Source organism: Galeopterus variegatus, unplaced genomic scaffold, assembly GCF_000696425.1.
Source record: "Galeopterus variegatus unplaced genomic scaffold, G_variegatus-3.0.2 Scaffold209, whole genome shotgun sequence".
Classification (NCBI taxonomy): Eukaryota; Metazoa; Chordata; class Mammalia; order Dermoptera; family Cynocephalidae; genus Galeopterus; species Galeopterus variegatus.
The window spans coordinates 797319-817722 of NW_007726320.1; the positions used below are offsets into that span (position 1 = coordinate 797319).

Sequence of the window (20404 nt, forward strand, 5' to 3'; positions counted from 1 at the left end):
AAAGGGCTTCTGACAGGTAGATACAAGCACACTATTTATATGTAGAAGCTTCATTTTTTTTTTTTTTTTTTTTTTTTTTTTTTGTCTTTTTTCGTGTCCGGCAATGGATCGCAACCCTCAGTGTTGCTCCCACGCCTCGCTCAGCCAGTGAGCGGGAACCGGTCTGTATGTGGGATCCAAACCCTTGGCGGGAGCGCCTGCCGCGCTTCCCAAGCGGCGCACTGTAGCAGTGCACCACCGGGCCGGCCCAGAAGCTTCATTTTTAATCATGTTCTAAATTGTGGTACTGAGATGCTTTTAAGTAGAAACCAGAAGTTAAGGATGTGTGTACTATTGAGTTGATAAAGTTTGTACGTATGCAGTTTAAAACACACAAGGGCTGAACTAGATCATCTCTAAGGTCTCTTTAGGATCCAAAACAGTGAGTCTGAGTGTAACATCCTCACACTCTCAGTTACTTAGGTCTAAAATACCCAATTCACTGGGCCTGGGCAAATTGGGTGCAAACTGGAGATTCGAGGGCCAGATTTAGCCTACAAGATATGTTTAATTTGGCTCGTACAGTGTTTTCTAAATTTGAAATAATTGCCAACATTTAAAAGTGCAGATTTCTAGCTTTTCTTGAAAAATGGAGTGGAATATCTTATAACATCAGCCCGCATTCCCACATGGCAGCAACCATATCAGACCGCAGGGTCAGTGTTCTCTCTCTTACGGAGGACCCCACCTAATCCTGTCTGCTCACTTATGTTTCCTGAATGGCTCCTGTAGGCATTGGGGTCTGTGATCCCTGGCCCAGGCATCCAGCCTGTGGTGGCCTCAGTGACTTTCTGCTTGGGGGCAGCTACAAGTATAGACTTGAGGCCTTTACCCCAATTCTGTGGCAGACCGCCCATGAAGGAGTATTTACCCAGCCAAGAGAGTGGGAGTCAGTGACCCCAGTCTGCAGAGCTTCGGTTTGCTTATGGGGGCCTCTTACTTCGCAAAAATGAGTAACTGAAAGTTCCCAGCCATATTTCACTTTCATAAATTGAATCCCAAAGGCCTCTGGGGGATGGCCCATCAGGGAGCTACTTCCCAATCAAGGCCAAGGGTATGTCACTTCTGGGCCAGACTAGAACACCCAAGCAGAGAAAGGAATCCCAGTGTAGGTTGGGCTGGGCCAGGGGGGCAGGGAGGAAGGCAACTTTCCTAGCCATGGCCATCAGGTGGCCAGGGCTTCTGTGTACAGCTGGCAGGTTTTACAGGTGCCTAAGAGGCACCACCGTGTCATAGTGTGAATGGTTCCCTCCCTCTAGATTTTGGCAGTGCATAGTCTTCCCAACTGTGCATGTTGGCCCTGGCACTGTTAGGGGGAGAGAAGAAACAAGTGGAGATGATGAGGCAGGTATAGTAAAAAGGGTTGTCTTGGCAGATTCTACCACTTCCTCCCAAGGCCTCAGGGGGTAGGGGTGGGAGGCAAACAGGAACCAAGACCTTGTTGTCCAGAGGCTGAAAGCTGTAGAGGAAGATAAAGGGCCTGGTCTCAGTGGCCTCCAGCCTGTGTATGTGCAAGTACCCATGAGATAATGAGAATAGCTAGAACTAGCCCCAGGAAGCAGGGCGGGCTGCCAGTACTCATATGTGGGGCCCAGGACCCTTAGTGAACAGAGATAACCATCTGTACACACTCTAGTGAGGAGGACACACACAGGGCTGGCAGCTGAGATATCTGACCCATTATACACACCCACATGAACATACGTACATGCACAGTATTTGTCCTGTTGTGTACACTCACATGTGTGCATCCACACACAATCACAGTGGTTATTGGTGAGAGCAGTCACACAGGTATGTTTAGCAAACAGTTCAGAGCACCTAATGTCCTTTTTGGCTGGCTAGAGCTACCTGTGGCGACAGTCCAGCACAGCACCAAGTAGCACGGAAGGAGAGAAAAGTAAACCAGTGAAGAAAAACACTACAGCCAGCAATGGACTGCTGGCCTGCAGTGTCACCTACTGGCGGGAGGGGGTTTTGTACTTTGCTTCGAGACTGGGTGAAACCCCGGACCCTGCTTCTCAGGCACCCCTTCCAGGGAAGCCACCAACCACAGGATGCTATTTTCCCACTTCCTTGTGTTCTGTCCAAGTCGGGTGAGACCCTGGCATCCTCAGAGGGCACCACGGCATCAGAGAATGAACTTTCAGGGCTCTGAGTGCCTCCTGGATAGCAACACCCAACAACAGGGATTGCCAAAATAGGTTTCATCTTTCAAAGCAACTGCCACCCACTGGTAGTGGCTGCCAAGAATGCTTGCTGGGTTGAGAAGGATTCTGAGGCTGAGTCTGGGCTTAGCAGAGGAGTGTCATGATGGACAGCGACAGCAACGATGGCTGAAGATGGGCCATCTTCCACACTTGTCATTCTTGCCATGGATCCTGGAACGCTGGTAAATCTCTAAATTTGCAGAGTCCTTGATTACTCCTGATCCACAATTCCATCGTGAGGGCATGCATGTTCATTTCTCATACCCTCATACCACAAGAAAACTGCCCTTCACTGGAGTGAATTTTACTGGAGTTTTATCTCTCACTTGATCAGTAACTTCGGAACTGGCTAAAGCCCTCTCTGGGACCCTCTTCATGAAGACCTTGTTCTTGTTTTCACAGAGAGCTTATGGATGACCTGTAAGATCTGATCCATTGAGCATTTCACTTTATCCAAAACTTGTATTTAGCTAATGCCCGTCCACCTGCCAGCACCTGTCACTGCCTAAGAGTCCCCATGAAGGCTGGGACATGTTGGGAACACAAAGCCATGCTGAGCAGATGCTGGACAGCCAGCTGGGCCCTTCTCTAGCCAGGGGTGCTGCTCCCTGTCCCCTCACCCATAAGCTTGAGAGGCACACTCAAGTCAAATTCCTGCATCAACAAAATTGTGAATTACAATGGGCCATGGATCACTTGAAAATAGTCAAAACTTGGAATCTTGCAAGGGTCATGTGGTCATGGAGTCCCCATGTCCTTCCCCCTCAGCAGTGGAGCCAACCTCTGCCCACAAATATTTAGGTGGATGTGACCTGGTTCCTCCCACTAGGGTGTGAGCCGGGGATGTTTGCCTTAGCCCAGGGGTCAGCAGACATTTTCCTGTAGAGGGCCAGGTGACACACGTTTTTGGCTTTGCAGTCTTTGTTGCAACAATTCAATTCTACTGCAATAGTGAGAAAGCAGCCACAAACATATGTAAACAAATGCACTTGGCTGTGTTCCAGTAAAAGTTTCTTAACAAAAACAGGTAGTGAGTCAGATTTGGCCCAGGGGCCTATAGTTTGTCAGACTCTGCATTAGCTCAAAACAGGGATCCTCAAACTGGGTTCCACAGAACTTGGGGTTATTTGAAAGTGCTTCAGAGGGTCTGCAAATATTTAGCTCCTGTTTATTTTTAGCTATTCAGCTCATTTTTAGCTATTTAGTTTATTTTTAGCTATATAACAAAAATGTACCCACTCAGCTGTATTCCAGCATTTCAACATGCAAGAAATCAACATGTTAACTGTCAAGTAAACTCCTTTGGTAATGAAGCTTCCCTTGCCATGTCTACGCATATGTATGAGTAGTATGGCAGAATGATTGAGAGCCTGGGTCTTGCATCAGACAGACAGGAATCTAAGTCCCAGTGCTGTCACTTACTAGTTGTGTGGCTTTGGGAAAATTACTTTATCTCCCTAAACCACCATGGCCAGGACACCACAAAACAGAGCGGACACTGGCCATAGTGCTGATGCAGCCTTTTGGAGGCTGGATTGCGGGAGGGTGGAGCATTCACAGTGGAGGAACCAAGGCAGCTGAAGCTACAGAGGGATACTCAGGGGACTCAGGACAGTACTATTTACCAACTGGTATGTAGATGTTTCAATATTTTAATCATCAGTTTGGCTGTACTGGTGCATGCCAACTGAATATTGTTATAATGCTGAATCCATCTTGGATTCAAACTTCTTGCTGGCTTCTATTTTTTCTGGCATATTCTGCTATGTTCCCACTACTCTGATTGGGCTCTCAGGTAGGGGAAGGGGCTGTTTGGCAATGATGTTGGCAGTCTCATTGTTCAGTAACAGGGCTTCTGTTTTTTTTCCAAAGTGGCAGTTCTACTAGGCCTTGGACTTCACTAGCAAGCACTTCCTGGGACCCATGTTCTGCAAGACTTATTGGGAAAATAGTGATTTCAGCTAAAGGGGTCCAGGCTTTCAGAAGCTATGGCCCTTCTGTCCCCATTCTGCAGCCCCTGGTTGGGCCTGGGGCTTGCGTGCTCATGGGGCTTTTTAATTTCTTGGTGGTACAATAAACAATGTCCCTTGCCCTGGGCCCCTCCTTACCATTTAAGACAATCAGAAGGCCTGTCTGGCTGCTGCCTAAGCTTGCCCCCGGGACTTGGGCCTTTTATTCCAGCTACTGAAAGTCTTTTTCTAGGCCTGAGGTGCTCATTTGTGGTTTCGATAATAGAATTCGGACCCTTAGTGTCTCTCCATTGTCCAAGGCTGTCTGTGTCCATTAAAGGTGGTTCCAGTCAAACCCACAGCTTTTACTGAACTTTTTCTGCTTCCAGCTTCCTATCTCCCTGCTTCCTCACAGACCTGGAAGAATCACTGGTGTCGATCACTAGGCCTTGGGGGCAGGATTTCACAGGTCCCAGAATCGCTGGAGTTTATCTTAATTGGATGACATCTGGTGCTGCCCCTCACAGTGCACAGGTCCATTCTGGTCAGGCAGCCTAATGCCATTCTGTGAGCGTTGGCTGTGCCCAGCCTTGCAGGTTTCTTAGAGCCACAGCTCTGTGAGCCATGGAGGCTCCTCCAAGGGGGTGATTCTGACCCCTGGGGCGCAGAGGGCCTTTCTGTGGTTCAGCCAATATCTAAGGCGACTCTGAGGCTGAGCCCCCTCTATCATTTCCTTTCCATTTGCTTGAGGCTGTTCTTAGGTCTCACAGTATATCTGGCTAGGCTTGGAGCTCTGGTAGTAGAAGGAAGTCCAAACTAGGCCTTCTGTCCCAAGCTCTCCTCTGTTGGCAAAAGGATCCTGGCTGTGCAATGGAAATAACCTTGTGCAAAGCCATCTTCATCACATGCACCTATGGGTGCAATAAAGCAAGTGCCCCCTGACAAGGCAGTAGTGGTGGGTATCTTCCCCAGCCACTCAGCACAGCCTTGACGTTCCTCCCCAGGACCAGCCTCCTGGAGGCCTCTGGCAGTGACAGCAAAAGCCTAGCCCAGTACATCTCTTCTGCCCAAACTGTTGCTCATTTCCAGAACCACCTCTGTCTTCTCACTTTTTTCTCCTTCCTTGAGAAAAGGAGAGTAGCTTCCTTGAGTAGCTTTCTTTCTGCAGCTACTACCTTGCCCCACACTATCCAGAACCTATGCCCATTCAGACCCTGAGCTGAGTCCCCAAAAGGACAAAGACCAGGCCCCAGGATGCCCTTCTCCCCCTGTTCCTGCCCCCACATCTCCAGGCTCACACCCCCTCTGATGATGCCTTTGGTTTTCTTCACACAGTACTCACTTACAATGAGGTTTCTTCCCAGAGCTGGACAGTCAGTCCACACACTGTGTCTGCTCTCCCCTTCTTGATCTTCCTGGGGACGAGCCATGGGTGCTTCCACCCTCCCTCCGGGAGAGCCAGGGTTGCTCAGCAGAGGAGGCTGACTCATCAAGTCATGAGAGTTCTCCCTGGAAGCAGTGAAGAAGGAGCTGCAGGGGCTTATGCAAGGGTTCATCTCACGGGCATTCACGGTGCATCTTAGGGGGAGCGCACCTCACCCTGGGATCCCTTGCACAGCATCTCAATAACAGAGAGCTCATTACCTCCAAAGGCAGCTCCGACTGGCCTTCCACTGACCATCCCATAGCTGGAGAATTTTGCTAGTGCACATTTCAGCTCCTTCCTGTCTAAGCAGCCACCATCTTAGTTTTTGTATCAGACCAGACCTCCTGACACTTCTCACTTCACTCCAGGTAGCAGCTTACCCTGGGGCTCAGCATGGACTTCAGCCGCTGTGCTTTCTTCCCCTGCCTCTGGGTTTTTTGTATCAGACCAGACCTCCTGACACTTCTCACTTCACTCCAGGTAGCAGCTTACCCTGAGGCTCAGCATGGACTTCAGCCGCTGTGCTTTCTTCCCCTGCCTCTGGGTCCACAACAGTAGACACAGATGCTCTGCTTCTTTCCCCACTTGCATAGCTGCTTAACAGCACAGCAGGATGCAATAATCGGGGGAGTGAGAGTGGAGATGAGGGGGTTGGCAGGCAAGAACAACTGAACTTGGCTAAAAGCAAAAGCAAATGCTGAGCCTGCAGGCACCAAAGATCCTCCCCAGGAGGAGGTTGCAGTGCCCCCTGCTGGCTAGAGGAGAGTTTGCATGCAGGTTAAATTCACTGTCTTTGCTCCTTTCCACAAACCTTCCACCTGACCCCTGACCTCTGATGATGGCTCAGGTTAGAGAATCACAGTGAGCAGATAGGTACTCTTGTCCAGTGGTTTCCAGATGTGCAAAGTTATAGATAGAGTTGCTGTGTATGATTGTGCGTTTTGCCTATTTGACAAAGGTCTCTGGGGCAAATGGGGGCCGAAATCCAGCCCATGTATGTCTTGCTAAACAGGCTGTGTACTGTGGGTCTGGGTCAGCGGAAGGGCCATCTTTGTGTAATTCATTTGCCTAGAGAGAGCGTCCTTTTGTAACTTGCACAAAGGTGCCATACATACCAGCAGCAGCCCTGGCACAGAATGTTTCCTTCAAAGAGGGCAATCTCATAAAACCAAGCTTCTTTGGCTAAAGGGGAGTTTGAAAACCACCTAAAAGATGGGGAAACTGAGGCCCATGAAGGGAAGAGACTTACTCAAAGTCATGCAGTTAATGCCAGGACACGGTTTAGATGCCAGGCCCACTCTATCTCTCAAAGTTCTTTGCACTACACTGAGCTAGTTTTCATCCCAGGCCCCTTTTGAGGCATGCTGGCTTCTCTGACCCTCCCTCCCACTGTCAGTCCCATCAACTTCCCCCTGAAATCCAGCTATTCTGTACAGTCTTATGTCCTAGTCAGGATCATGACACAGGGTTTGCCCAAAACGAAGGACAGTGAGAATGCCAGCCCAGTCTGCACAGTTTCCTACAAGATCCAGCTATTCTGTACAGTCTTATGTCCTAGTCAGGATCATGACACAGGGTTTGCCCAAAAGGAAGGACAGTGAGAATGCCAGCCCAGTCTGCACAGTTTCCTACAAATACCTCACTCATAGGGATGAGGGCAGACATGCAGAAGGGCAGAACTAGAAGGAATTAGAAGGGTCTACTAGATGAGGTGTCGAAGTATGACAGGGAGCCCGGTGGAGTAAAGTGGATCAAAAAGCTGGTGGCTCAGCTACTGTGCAGATGGGGCCTGCTTTGTAGGTGCAGGCCTCCGGGGTGTCTGTGCCACACCATAAGGCACATGGGCGGCCACAGTGCCCATCTCCTGAGCCCCAGCCACATGGAACATCTGGTCATCAAAGAAGATGTGTGGGCGGATCTTCTCGAGGAGGGGGCCCTTGGGTGCTCCAGCTAAGAACAAGGCCTCATCTGTCTCCAGGCCCCAGCTGCGCAAGGTCTTGAGAGCCCGGGCCCCAGAACTGGCTGCACTGCGTGCTGTCACCAAGTAGGTGCGGATCGGGCACTCCAGCCGCAGGCCCTTGGAGTAGAACTTCTTCTGCAGCCTACCCAGCGCTTCCAGAAAGCCCTTTAAGGGGCCCTATGGGAAGGGAAGGAACACTGTGAGCTCATTCTCCTCCCAAACATTTGCCCCTCCCCATAAAGCACTAGTGCCTTGTCATTTGGAGTGGGAAAGCTTCTCTGGATCCCTAAATCTTTCAGTTAGTTCTGGTATGCCTGCTCAGGCCACTGCATGCATCAGTGGGGTTGTAGTTTCCTGTGTCACTTTGGAGGTCTGTATTATTGTGATTGGGCCTGTGTCAGAATAACCATACCAGGGCAATGGTCACTGTGCATGTCCATCCATGTGCCCATCAAGGTACATGAGTATCTGTCCTGCAGCTCTGTAAGTGTGGCCTTCTGTGCCCATCAGCAGGGAGGACATTAAAAATATTTAGTAACCATGGCATGGGCAACCTCCAATAAGAATGGATTCCAGCTGTGAACAGTTGGACCAATGTGTAACTGCTGAATATTAACCCTGCCCATCCAACACACAGGTGGCTCAGGGTGTCATGCTTAAGCTCTCTAGGGTCAGGGAAAGGATTTATTCTCTACAGTGCCCAGACAATGAAGCTTAATGAAGGACATGTGAACGAAGGACCAGATGAAGAAAACTGCTTATTTCCAAAGCAGTTGGAAATACGGAAAGATGGATGAAGACCTCAGGGTTTCATTCTGGGTTGGGGGTTCAGGTCATGGGCAGGTTCCGGGGTGCTGCCTTGTTCCATGCAGGGGTTTCAGAACTATGTGGAGCACCTGGGCCAAAGGTTTGTTCTCGTGGGCCTTCTCATGCTCAAAGAATCGGTCCAGTCCATGGGCCTTGACAATGCGCTCTGACTCATCTGAGAAGAGGACAGCATCCCCATCAAAGGCCACACGCAGTTGACTCTGAGACACAGCCATGTCCTTGCTGGGGCTGAAGATGGTGGCAGCTGCAATCCCTGGGCAGAGAGAGGCAAGCGTTGTCTACCTTCAGGCTTGGCCATAGGGTCCCTCTGCCTGGGGGCAGGAGAGGGCTATCTCAGACTATCTTTGCCCCCTGCCTCACCCAGGACTCAGGGCAAGGCTAATGAAGGCTAATATTAAAAACACTTAAAAGCTGGTAGTGCATGGACACTGGGCAATAAGAATGGACAGTAGCTGTAGCTCTGAAGCAGGGCTCTAAGGGCCCCCACCAATGCCAAGGTTACCTCTTCAATGGCTGCTTTGTGGAGAGGTCTGGGGGAGTCCCGGGGGCAAGAGGGCACTCATAGGACTTAGGGCAGGAGCTACTTACCAACCAGTATGAAAGAATTTCCATACTAGTAAGGTCATGATGGTGTGGACCAGACGAACATCAGTCTGAAAGGAAGGCTGGAAGGAGGGGTCCCCCAGGCCACTGCTCCCCTGCCAGGGATTCCTCACAGGCCCCTGGTATAGACCTAAGAGGGGCAGGGAAGGGGACCTAACTCTGGCATGGCCTCGGTCCCTCCTTCACTATTGATTCTGGCGAACCACTCTTCTTTGGACCAAAGTAAAATGAAGGGCAGCTCTATCTGGGGCTGAGATCCCAGGCTGCAGTCTGGGATGGGGTAGGTATGGGCACCCTCAGTCTACAGCCACAATGGCACCAAAATATGCCCTACTCAGGGCAGCCTGGTCATTCAGAGTTCCATGAGACCACGTGGGTGGCCCTGGGGCATAGCACTAGCAATGTCTGTGTGCAGACTACAACCCTAGGCTTCTTTAGGGGGTCAAGGATGCCTTTTTGGGACCTCAGCTCCAGTCTAGAGCTGCACTGGACAACAGAGAACCAGTGCTAGCAGGCTGGAGACCTGGGCAGCCACTGAGTCCACACCTTAGCCTTCATCACTCCAAAGGCCACTTCAGTCCTGCTTTTTGGAAATCTAGGATCACAGTCTGGGATTAGGCAGAGCTTCGGGAAGACTGAGCAGTGCTAGTCTCACAGCTACTTCACTAGCCTGAGGATGCTATAAGCAGGACCAGCCCTGGGCATCAGACCAGGCACCTTCCCAGCTCTGTCAGTGTTAGGGCCAAGATGACCCAGAACCACCCCCGCCCTGAGGAGGGCCTCCCTCCTGACCACTCCCCTGCTCCCTAGCCGAGGTCAAGTTACAGACACACAGAGGCATGCCTGCGTGCCTACATGCCAGTGCTGAGGCCCCAACCAGAGCGTGTTACCTCTGTCTAGGGAAATGACCTCTGGCTCCTGGTTAAAGAAAGCCTCTTGGAGCTCCCAAGTAGCACAGGGGAGTGAGGCATCAGGGGGAGAGAGACCAGGCTTCCAGGCAGGAGACGGCATGAAAGAGGAAGAGAAAAGTGAATATACTGTTGATTGGTAAACCTGCACTAGTGTTCAGCCTGAGCTGTCCTTCCTCCTCTGTGGGCTTTTCTTCTTCCACGTGCGAGAGGATATGCACCGCGTGGGAAGACTCAGACTGTTGATACCACCCCAAACTGCCCCTTGAAAGAGATGCATGGAGGAGAAATCTCTTTGTCAGTACTTGCAGCTGGGTTTCCTAATTTCACCTTAGCACCGGCCAGCTCAGCTGCTGGACATGCTGGCTGATTCCCAGACCCCACCTCTTAGGCTGGACTGGATACAGATCCCTCTCCCCATTGGCCCAGAGAGGGCCAGAGCTACCCATGGTCACACAGGATTCCTACTGACCTGGAGGAATCTTAGAAGGGAGTAGCTTTCTGGGCTGTAAGGAGGGTTTCCATGGAAACAGAAGGCTGGGTGATGCTACTGAGCAAAAGCATCCCTAACACGGTAGGGCAGGAGGCGGGAAAGTAGAATAGGTAGGGCCTCGTTTTTAGAGTTTATAGGACAAGTCATAGTAATCAAAGAAAGTACTGCACAGCCTCCCCTCCCAGTTACCAAGGCAACCCCCAGCACCTGCTCAGAGCTTTAGGACCAGGCCTCCCACCTGGGGGACCCCTTTGCTGGACTCTTCACATTTTGACTTACCCTCATCGATGGCTTCCTGAACTTTTTCCGCATCAGCTGACAAGTAGAGGTTGGTGTGATAGGCCTTGAGGTAGCAGATGGGGCTATTCCCACCAGTCATACAGAACCTCTCGATGAACAGGTCTGGGAGGAGGCGGAGAGTACCCAGGTGAGGCCAGGGCCAACCGTCAGGGCCTCAGAATGGTCCCTCTGTGCCTGACGCATGTCATCTTGGTTCTGAGTGGTGGGGGGGCTGCAGAGCCATTCTCTGTGTGATTTTAGGCCAGTGTTCTCCCTCTGAGCCCCTCCCTCCTTCATCCATGAAAAGGGGACAGTCACAACTCTGGAATGATTGCCTGGCTGCCAGAAACATCCTCTTGTCAGGGACTCACAGCACAAAAAGTGGGTGCCCCCACCATGACTGTGTGATCCTGCCCTTGCGACCACAGCTGATTGGATGGGGGCAGACACCTGACCCAAGCTGAGCCAATCAGATTCTCTCCCAGCCTGGGCCAACAGGCAGTAGTCGCTATGGCTGAACAGTTGTAAAATATGTGCTGGGTGATAAATGGCTGCTGCTCTGAGCCCCTCACCTAGCACCGCTTCCTCCCCACAGTCCACAACAGAAGGGGGTAATGCCAGGCACGGCAGGGGTCCTTCAGGGCCCAGCTCCAGTACCACAGGTGGTGTCTGTCCTGTATTCAGAGCCTATGTCATGCAGGTGATTAAATATTTGTAATATCACCCCTGGTCCCAGCAATTTAAAATTAGGATTAAAAACTGCAAACTGGACTCTCTTGTTTGCTTAAAACAAGGCCTTGTAACCCTATAAATACAGATTTATTTCCTGATTCAGGAAAAGCTGAGAAATCCACTTTGGGGAAAGGGAGAGACAGACAGAAAAAAAAAAATTAATTAAAGAAAGGATTGACTTGCTAGAGAAGCACAGGTAAGGGCTCATGGGGCCCAGAGAGACGAGCCCAGGAGAGATTTCCAGTACTTGGATTCAGGCCTTTGTAGGCTCAGTTTTACTTCCTGCCCCGTGGTTGTGAGAGACACCCTTGTAACCTAATATGAATTTATTCTCTTCAGCTTAAGCTAGCTCTGGAGGGTGTATTACTTTCAATCATGCATTTGGACTAAGACACAAAGCCCTTCCACTGTGACAAGTGCACCTGATTCTCTCAGCAACCTTGTGAGGCCTGTTAGCCCCAGCACAGAGAAACTGAGGCGCAGAGGCAGTAAGTGCCCTGCCCAATCATGCAGGGAGTGGGGCCTGTGCAGCGGTGGGCTGGAGCTGGCTTGTACCAGACAGCTGCTGGTTAAACATTTAAGAATTTTGTGAGCCAGTTATATTGTTCAACCATTGGCAGCTTGAAATCAGCCATAGTAGAAATATTTACACCCTGAAAAGTAGCAAAGCTACAAATCAGGGTTTTGTTTGTTTTAATTTTTTTTAGAAGAACCAGTTTCATTTTCTTTGTGTGTGTTTGTTTTTTGGTGGTTGGTCGTAGGCAGACCCGAACCCTTGACCTTGGTGTATAACTGCGCTCTAACAAACCGAGCTAATTGGCCAGCCCTAAAAAGCCAGTTTACCAGCACATTACTGGGCTTAAGGTTCCAGTTGGTTCAACCTCACCCTGCAGAGGTGTGGTCCTGTCCCTGAGGGTTTGTCTGGGTGTCCCATGGCCAAACCCCTCATGCTCACCATAGTGGTTGATACTGTTGATGAGACGGACTCCCACTTGTGCATGGTTGTTGGTCATGAGGACGATGTCGAAGAGGTCCTCACTATCAGGGTACAGCTCCCGTAGCCGCCTGTTCACAGCCTCTAGAGCCTGAAAGAGAGAGGGCACCTTCTAGCTCAGACCCCCAGGGATTGGTACGTGGAGCTGGTGGCCAGGGATCCGATGTGGGGAGGAGAGAGGAGGTCAGGGGCCATGCTTGGGATGAGATCAGTGGCCATGGACTTGCTCCTCCTAATGCTACTCTCTACCATCGTGCGGGTTGCTTACTGCTCAGGTTGATTACCTGGTACATCAGTCCAGAGGGTGAGACAGCCTCTTCTTCCCACAAAGGCTCTGTGCCCGAGCCAAGCTGTGCACCTGTGCGGTTGTATTTGTCCAGAAGGGACCCCTTTTCTTTACTCAGACACCCACGGGAGTGCTTTTCTCTAATGCTCACACAGGCACTGTGCGGGCTGCGGTGGAACTGCCTCCTCACCTTTACGAAGGGGAAGGCTGGCCCGGGGTTGAAGGGCTCGTTCTCGTGTTCCAGCTGGTAGCGCACATACTCCTCCACGCCCTGCTCTGTGTAGATTCGCTGCTCCTCGTCCATGCGGAACAAGGCTCGGGAGGACACCGCAATTGTGACTGCATTCTGAGGCTTGGGCTGCACAGATGCGGGAGGAGGGGCCGTCACTCTGACCTCCCCTGAGGAAGGTGCTCGTGTGTAATCCCTTCCCAGAACTGGGCACATGGATGAGACCCAGGCCCAGTCTCTCCCTAAAGAGGCTCAGCCTGGGCAGGGGTTGACTTAGGTCAGGACCCCATCTATGCAGGACCCAGGTGGGAGCTGAGGAATGGCTCCTACCTATGAACATGATCTGATGGAGGAACATGCCCTTGGGGAGCTTGCAATCTAGTTGGCCATCTGGGCACAACAGAAAAATGAATACAATGTATGTGGACAAAGTATGACTGATGCTTGAGATGATCTCCAAGTGGTTTCCTTTATAAATCGAGACCTACATGCCCTTAGGATGGAATAGTGCCTAGAAACGTGATAATTATTTAAGAAAATCAATCTCAAGCCCAGATCTGTCTCCTGAGCTCCAGACTCATACAAGATACTTTCAAAAAGATCATCATGGAAAGATTCACATTATCTTTTAAATTCCATTTTTCCACAAACTTTTTGAAGTACCTACCTATATCTAACTGCCTCAATTGACTAACAAACTCTTCAACGTAACATGCACAAGGTTGGTTAGAGCATGGTGTTAATAACACCAAGGTTCTGCGTTTGATCCCTGTACCAGCCAGCCACAAAAAAAAAACAAAACAAACGAACAAAAAAACCATGCCCAAGGCTGAATTCCTGCCACTTTCTCCATTTCAAACCTGATCCCCTCCCTATTTTCCTTATCTCAGTGCTCAGCAGCACTGTCCATCCACCACCCAACCAGAAGATGGGAGGTCAACCTCAACTCCTCCCTCTTCCTCAACTCCCTTCCCCCATTAATCACCCAAACCAGTCAACTCTTGCTAGAATCCATCCACTTCTTTCTGTCTTCCTACCATAGTACAGCCACCATCATCTCTCACCTCCTCCAATCTGTCATCCAGGCTGCTGTCAGGGGATTTTTCTACAGTTCAGATCTGATCACAGCCCACCTCTTCAGTCATGCCCACTCTTCTCGGAATAAGGCCGGCAGCCTTTAGTATGCAGTAAGAAGCCCTTCACGACACAGCCTGACCTCTCATCCCACTCTCACCTTCCCATTCCCCAGCTTTGCTCAGTCCAACAATTCTCACATCCGTGTACACCTTCCCTCTCTTTTTCTGAGCCTTTGCACGTGATGTTCCCTTCGCCCCATAGACTCTTTCCCTGGCTCTATCCAGCTAACTTCCACTCAATCTTCCAGTCTCAAACTAGATGTCACCTCTGAGAAGCCTTCCCTCACTCTTAGTCTCTATTTATAACTCTCCTATGGATTTCCTTCATAGTAAAATTTAACATTAAATTTAATTGTGTATTTGATTATTTCTTTTCTACGCAGGGTTCTAGGAAGCAAGAACCATGCTTAAGTTATGAGAGAGCAGGAACCATGAGTGTCTTGTTCATTATTGTTTTTTTTTAAGTGTTTAGTACTATGCCTAGCGCAGAGAAGTGTTCTGTAAACTTTTAATGCCTCTGACCTTTTAATGTATTTCAATGTATTTCAATAAGAAATAGCATGTGCAATGACAAATTTAACATGAAACAGAAACTCCAGCACAGTGCCCTAGTCTGTTCAGACTGCTGATAGGTGCTCAGAGAACATTTTTTGGTTCATGCAAATTTGACAAACTTTTACTGGTTCTTTGTGCCAAGCACCTGAGCTCTGCCCAGGAGTGGTCCTGGTAGAGACCTGGTTCCTGCCCTTGGGGTTCACAGGCTGGGAGGGGAGAAAGATAGATAAAGAGAACTCAGATGCAAAAGGGACAGAAATGGGTGATAGAACAGAGGTGAAAGCAAAGTCTTGATGACAGGGGTTCAAAGGAAGTTGTCACAGGAGGGAGGCCTTTGAGCAGCACCAGAGGAGGAGTGGGGTGAGGGAAGGCATGAAGAGGAATGCTCCTGTACAGGGTGTTCACAGAGGTGGTGCATGTGGGGGTGGGTGTAGATGAGCCCAGGAGAGTAGGCAGGTGCTGCTTTGCAGAGGGCCTTCTCTCAGGGGCCCCAAGAGGGCCTCAGAACTCCTTCCCCATTGCTTTGGTCTGGATGTATGTGTCCGCCCAAAATTCATATGTTGAAACCAAATTCCCAATGTGATGATATTTGGAGGGGAGACTTTTGGGAGGTGATTAGGTCATGAGAGTGGAGCCCTCATGAATGGGATTAGTGCCCTTATAAAAGAGACCCCAGAGAACTGCCATGCCCCTTCCATTATGTGATGACACAGCTAGAACATGCCTTCTGTGAACCAGACACTGAATCTGCCAGCATCTTGATCTTCGATTTCCAGCCTCTGGAACTGTAAGAAATAAATTTCTGTTGTTTATAAGTCTCCCAGTTTATGGTGCTTTGTTATAGAAGCCCAAACAGACTAAGTCACCAGCTCCAAGGAATGGGGAGAGGAGCATGATACCACCAAAAGCAGCTGGATCCCTTATAATCCCCAGAGAGGATCAGAACATAGGTGCCCCAAGGGACTCACATACAACCAGAGAGTCCCACCACATTTCTGACCTGAGCAGTCCTGGGATCATGATTCCCAAAGATGAGGAAAAAAGGGCACAAAATGTGGTCAAGATTCCTGAATGGACCTCACATTCTGACCTGCTCCTGACAGTCCTGTGGGCCATGCACTCAACCCCACTGCTTCTTTCTGGTGTCAAGCCTGGGCTCCAATCAGTGGACATCATTGAATGGTTGCCATGTGACAGACACTGTGCTGGGGACACAGCAGGAAATAATGCAGGCATGATTCCTGCCCCTATGGAGCTTATGATCCATCCCTAAGGCAAAGATCTGAGCCTTCCTTTGGAAAAGCACTAATGGAACTTTTGGTGATAATGGAAATGTTCCATAGTCCATGCTGTCTGTGTGGCTATGGAGCAACTTGAAATGCGGCTAATGAGACTGAGGAACTGAACTCTTAATTTCATTTAATTTTAATTAACTTAAATAGCTACATTTGGCTAGTGGCTAGTGCAGCTTTAGAACCTTAAAATAGGAAAGGAAGACCAAAGAGTTCCCCAAGGTCGTGTGGTGGGCCTCAGTTTGCACTTTGGCTTTTAACCCCAACCAAGATGGTGTATGTGGCCAGCAGGGTCAGTGTAAGGCAGGGTGGGACAGGTGCCCTCCTCAAGTTGCTAATCACCACTGTGTGTCCTTGGGCTGGGCACCTCCTAACCTCCTCAGCAGCTGTGAGCCTTCAAAGAATGAAGATAAAGTTAAAAGCCCTAAAGAAAAAGGGTGATAGAGCAATGGCCAGGGATGGTAAGAGTAGGGTTGGGGGCTGAGGAGACCCACTTTCATAAACCCAGGAAGCCTGTAGGCTTTTGAGACAGAAGCTGAGCTTGCCCTACCCCCTAGGCTTATTGCTCCACGAACAAGCCCATCATCCCCTCAAGGACAGAGAGCCAGCTGCCCTCCTAGCCCCTTCAGGCAGGTTCCCAAGCTGGCCGCTCTAGCCCAGGCAGCCAGCCAAGGTCTTTGTTCCTCACTCTCTGTCCCACAAGCCCTGCCAGGCTGCCGAGTTCTGGGTTCTCTCTGGCTGAGCTACCCAAACCCCATCCCATCCCTGGCCATTGCAAGAAAAACGTCCTGGCTGCCTTGGTCCTAAGCGTCTCCACTTCTCTCTCACAGATGGGAAAATAGGCTGAGAGAGGGACAGAGTATTACTCTAGGTCACACAGCAGAGTCAAGGCAGAGACAAGGCGAGGTCCCCAGTTTCTGACCTTTAGACTGGCCTCTGTCTATATAGCAGTCTCCCTAATATACCTCAATAGCTCCCAGAAGATCTCAACCCCTTTTACTTCAGCTAGTTCCCTGGACACACTTCCCCCAGCCCTCCCTTTGCAGATTTGGGAGAAATGATGAGGGGCAATGTACCCTCAGACCGAGGTTTCTGCAAGCAGGCTCTCTTTCCCCTCAGAATGGAGGTCCCAAGGGCAGAGCCCTGCCTCCCTGCTCAGACTCCTCTGACATAGTACAAGTAAGGTGGAGTCTAAGAGCCTAGAGGGCAGGAGCTGGGATAGCTGAACAGCCCGTCCAGGCTGCAGGTGGAGTTGATGGAGCAGGTGACAGGGCCTGGCTAGAACTGGGGAGAGAAAGCAAGCACTTAGAGACCCTTCTGGGCCTAGCCTCAGAGGGAGGCCACCCAGTCATGTGTAGTCGGGTGTACCTAGGTGCTGGGATAGCTGAACAGCCCGTCCAGGCTGCAGGTGGAGTTGATGGAGCAGGTGACAGGGCTTGGCTAGAACTGGGGAGAAAGCAAGCACTTAGAGACCCTTCTGGGCCTAGCCTCAGAGGGAGGCCACCCAGTCATGTGTAGTCGGGTGTACCTAGGTAGACGGTTCCCCCAGAAATCAGAAAGAACACCAAGTTCCGGTCTGGGAATTGGGTCAGAATAACTCTCATCCCAGGTCAAGGGTTCAGCCTGGGAGCTCTGCGCTCCAGAGAACCAGGGTCCTGCCATCTCTCTCTGCCCTCCACTAAGGCTGAGAAACAGGCTGTTTACTCTGGGCTGGGGGTTAGGAATGCAGGAACAATGGAAGGTAGCTCTCTGCACCTGGCCTGCCTGAGGAGATCCCATTTAGGCCAATGTGATTCTGCCTATTGGGCTCAGGATAGGAGCATAGCCAAAAAGCTGTTATTTCTAGAAGGACTTAGAGAGAGAAGGGCTGCTAGAGTAGAGAGGAACAGGATAGCTCTGGACTGAGGAAGTCCTCTGACCCCATGAGGTGAGGGTCTCCGATGGGCCTTCAGAGGTTAAATATTTCACTCAGGCCCCTGGGAATAAGAATGAGTCCAGGCCAGGCCCTGATGGGGCCTGGGAGGCCTGATGACCCCAAAATAGCTTGTGGGAAGAGGGGTTGCTGCAGGAAGGAATAGGGGTGTGAAGCCTGCAGGCTCCTTGCCTCCCAGAGAACCGTGAGGGTCAGAGGCTGACCACTGGGCATGAGCTCCCCTGTGCCTTGGTGCTTTGGGGAGGAAGTGGATTCTGAGCACTGATGCACTCACGACTCCAGTCCCCAACATCTGTCCCCTCCTCTCCATCCCTCAGGATATTAGTCCAGCTTCCTCTTCAGGCAGAGACCAGTCTTCTCTCTGGTATGCCTGCTGCCACACTCACCCTTTCCAATCCATCAGACCGAAGTGATCTTTCTAAAGTGAAAATGGGACCAAGTTAATTTCCTGCTGAAAAATCCGGCAATAGCTCCATAATTGTTTTCATATTTTTTAAAAAGTAGGTTGACCTTTTATCCAAGTGAACTCTTGGGCAAAATCCCAATATGTAAGCCAGGTATTACCCTGTATAATTGGTTTACATTTATTTTATAAATTCAAATGTATTACATATATGTGAATGCATTTATTATAAAGTCAACCAATGAGGGGCCGGCCCGGTGGCGCACTGGATAGTGCGCCGCTTGGGAAGCGCGGCGGCGCTCCCGTCCGAGGGTTCGGATCCCACATACAGACCGGCGCTCCGCTCACTGGCTGAGCGAGGCGCGGGAGCAGCGCCGAGGCTTGCAATCCCGTTGCCGGTCCCCGGTCCGGTGCGGGGGCAACACTGAGGGTTGCGATCCGTTGCCGGACACGGAAAAAAAAAAAAAAATAAAGTCAACCAATGAAAACAACACAGTTGTTTGGATGACAACAAATTTGAAACCCAGGGGTTAGGGATGCCAATGCAGACTTAAGCTTCAGCATCCAGCCAATTTGTTCCTGTTTGTTTTTGCGCATTGTTGAGAAAGTCCCGATTCACACCAATAAGTGGTTGCAAATAGTAAGAGGTTTTTTGTTTGGTTTGGTTTAAACTACAGGCCTTGCAATCTCAAGATGCTCTTCTATTAAACAGATCACAGGAAAAGCTTTATTCTGAGGTTTGCGAAAAAAAAATAAACTGCAGCACAAGTTAATATGTTAGTGGTCTCCAAGGTGCTAAAATGTCCATCTAACACATTTGAGTGAGTTGGGTTTTATTACTTTTATTTTGGCAGCTGGCTGGTACGGGGATCCAAACCCCTGACCTTGGTGTTATTAGCATCATGCTCTACCAAGTGAGCTAACAGGCCAGCCCTACACATTTTAAATTGCTTAAAACATAGTTTGAAAAAGAAAGAAAATAAATTGGATTCACATGTATGAAGACTCCCTGAAACAGGAGGCTCCATGGAGCCTAGTTTGAAAACCCCTAACCTCACTGAATAAGATCCAGGCTCCTTAGCAAGGCACCCAAGGCCCTCCATGGGTTCTCCCGCATCCCTCCAACTCTTCTCCCAACAATCCTGCATTCTTCCACTCGATACTTATTCCGGAACACAGTCCTCAGTTTCAAAGACATCTCCATGCCTTTTGCCCATCCTGTTTCCCTCTCCACCTTCTCAGGCTTTAAGATCAGCTCACATGCCCCCTCTACAAAGCCTTCCCTAGTCCAAAGTCACTTCCTCCCGTATGTTCCCACTCACTACACCATATAGGGTCTTTTACCTGAGCACCCACCATCTCCAGAGCCTCTACGAGTGCACTGTGAGCTCCTGAGGCAGGGACTCAGCTTAGTTAAATTTCTTGATCCCCACTGCTGAGCCGGGGCAGGGAGTTGTGCCTGTTGATAGAGTGGGCCTCCTGGGGAAGGGTCTTTGGAGGGAAGCAGCATGATGCTTTAAGATCAGGCTGGAGCACTTTGGAAAATAGCTCCAGGCCGGCCTCTATCCTCAGTCCCCTCCGAAAGCTCTGAAATTAGGAAGCTGGGGTGAGCAAGGCCCTGGTGTGGACCAGGGCATTATGAACTTGCCCAATGGGGGAGAGGAACTCTCTCCTCTCTGTAAGGCCCCAGAGGGCTGACACTACTACGGGGGTTGAGGGGATGTTAATGCCCACTGCGAGGGGAGCAGAGCCCGCAGCTGAGGCACAGAGTCCAGCGTTGGGAGCCTGGAACCAGGGGTATGGAGCCCTGACTGCAGATCACAGATGCCAGTGCCTGGGCCGAGCAGCTCCCTTCCCTTAGGAAGCGGGAAGCTAAGCGCCCCGAGCGCAGGGCGCAGGGCCCTGACCCAGAGCCCGAACGCAGGGGCTCGGGTCCGGAGCCCGCTGCCCAGATGGCGGAGACCGGACACACAGCAAGGAACCAGGTTTCCAGAGTCTGGTTAGCAGAGCTCGGGGCGCTTCAGCAGGCGCCGCTGACCGGCTTTGCCAAGTGCTGTCCGCGAGCCCCGGCTGCCGGCGCTGGGCCCTGATGACAGCATGGGGGAGGGGGATCCTGGCGTGGAACCCGAGCCCCGGGGGGGGGGGGGGG

The 20404-nt window shown here is 50.6% G+C and overlaps 1 protein-coding gene across 1 annotated transcript in view; it reads right to left on the reverse strand.

The window, feature by feature from the left end:
* Nucleotides 1-7341: 7341 nt before the first annotated feature.
* The window catches only part of NT5C1A (5'-nucleotidase, cytosolic IA), a 13663-nt gene continuing 600 nt past the window's right edge, over nucleotides 7342-20404 (reverse strand). The window contains exons 2-6 of the mRNA XM_008565864.1: nucleotides 12898-13065; nucleotides 12383-12512; nucleotides 10696-10818; nucleotides 8481-8665; nucleotides 7342-7761 (exon numbers count right to left, since the gene is read on the reverse strand). Of these exons, the coding sequence (XP_008564086.1) occupies nucleotides 7396-7761; nucleotides 8481-8665; nucleotides 10696-10818; nucleotides 12383-12512; nucleotides 12898-13065 (972 nt within the window). The 3' untranslated portion in view covers nucleotides 7342-7395. The remainder of the gene's footprint in view (nucleotides 7762-8480; nucleotides 8666-10695; nucleotides 10819-12382; nucleotides 12513-12897; nucleotides 13066-20404) is intronic.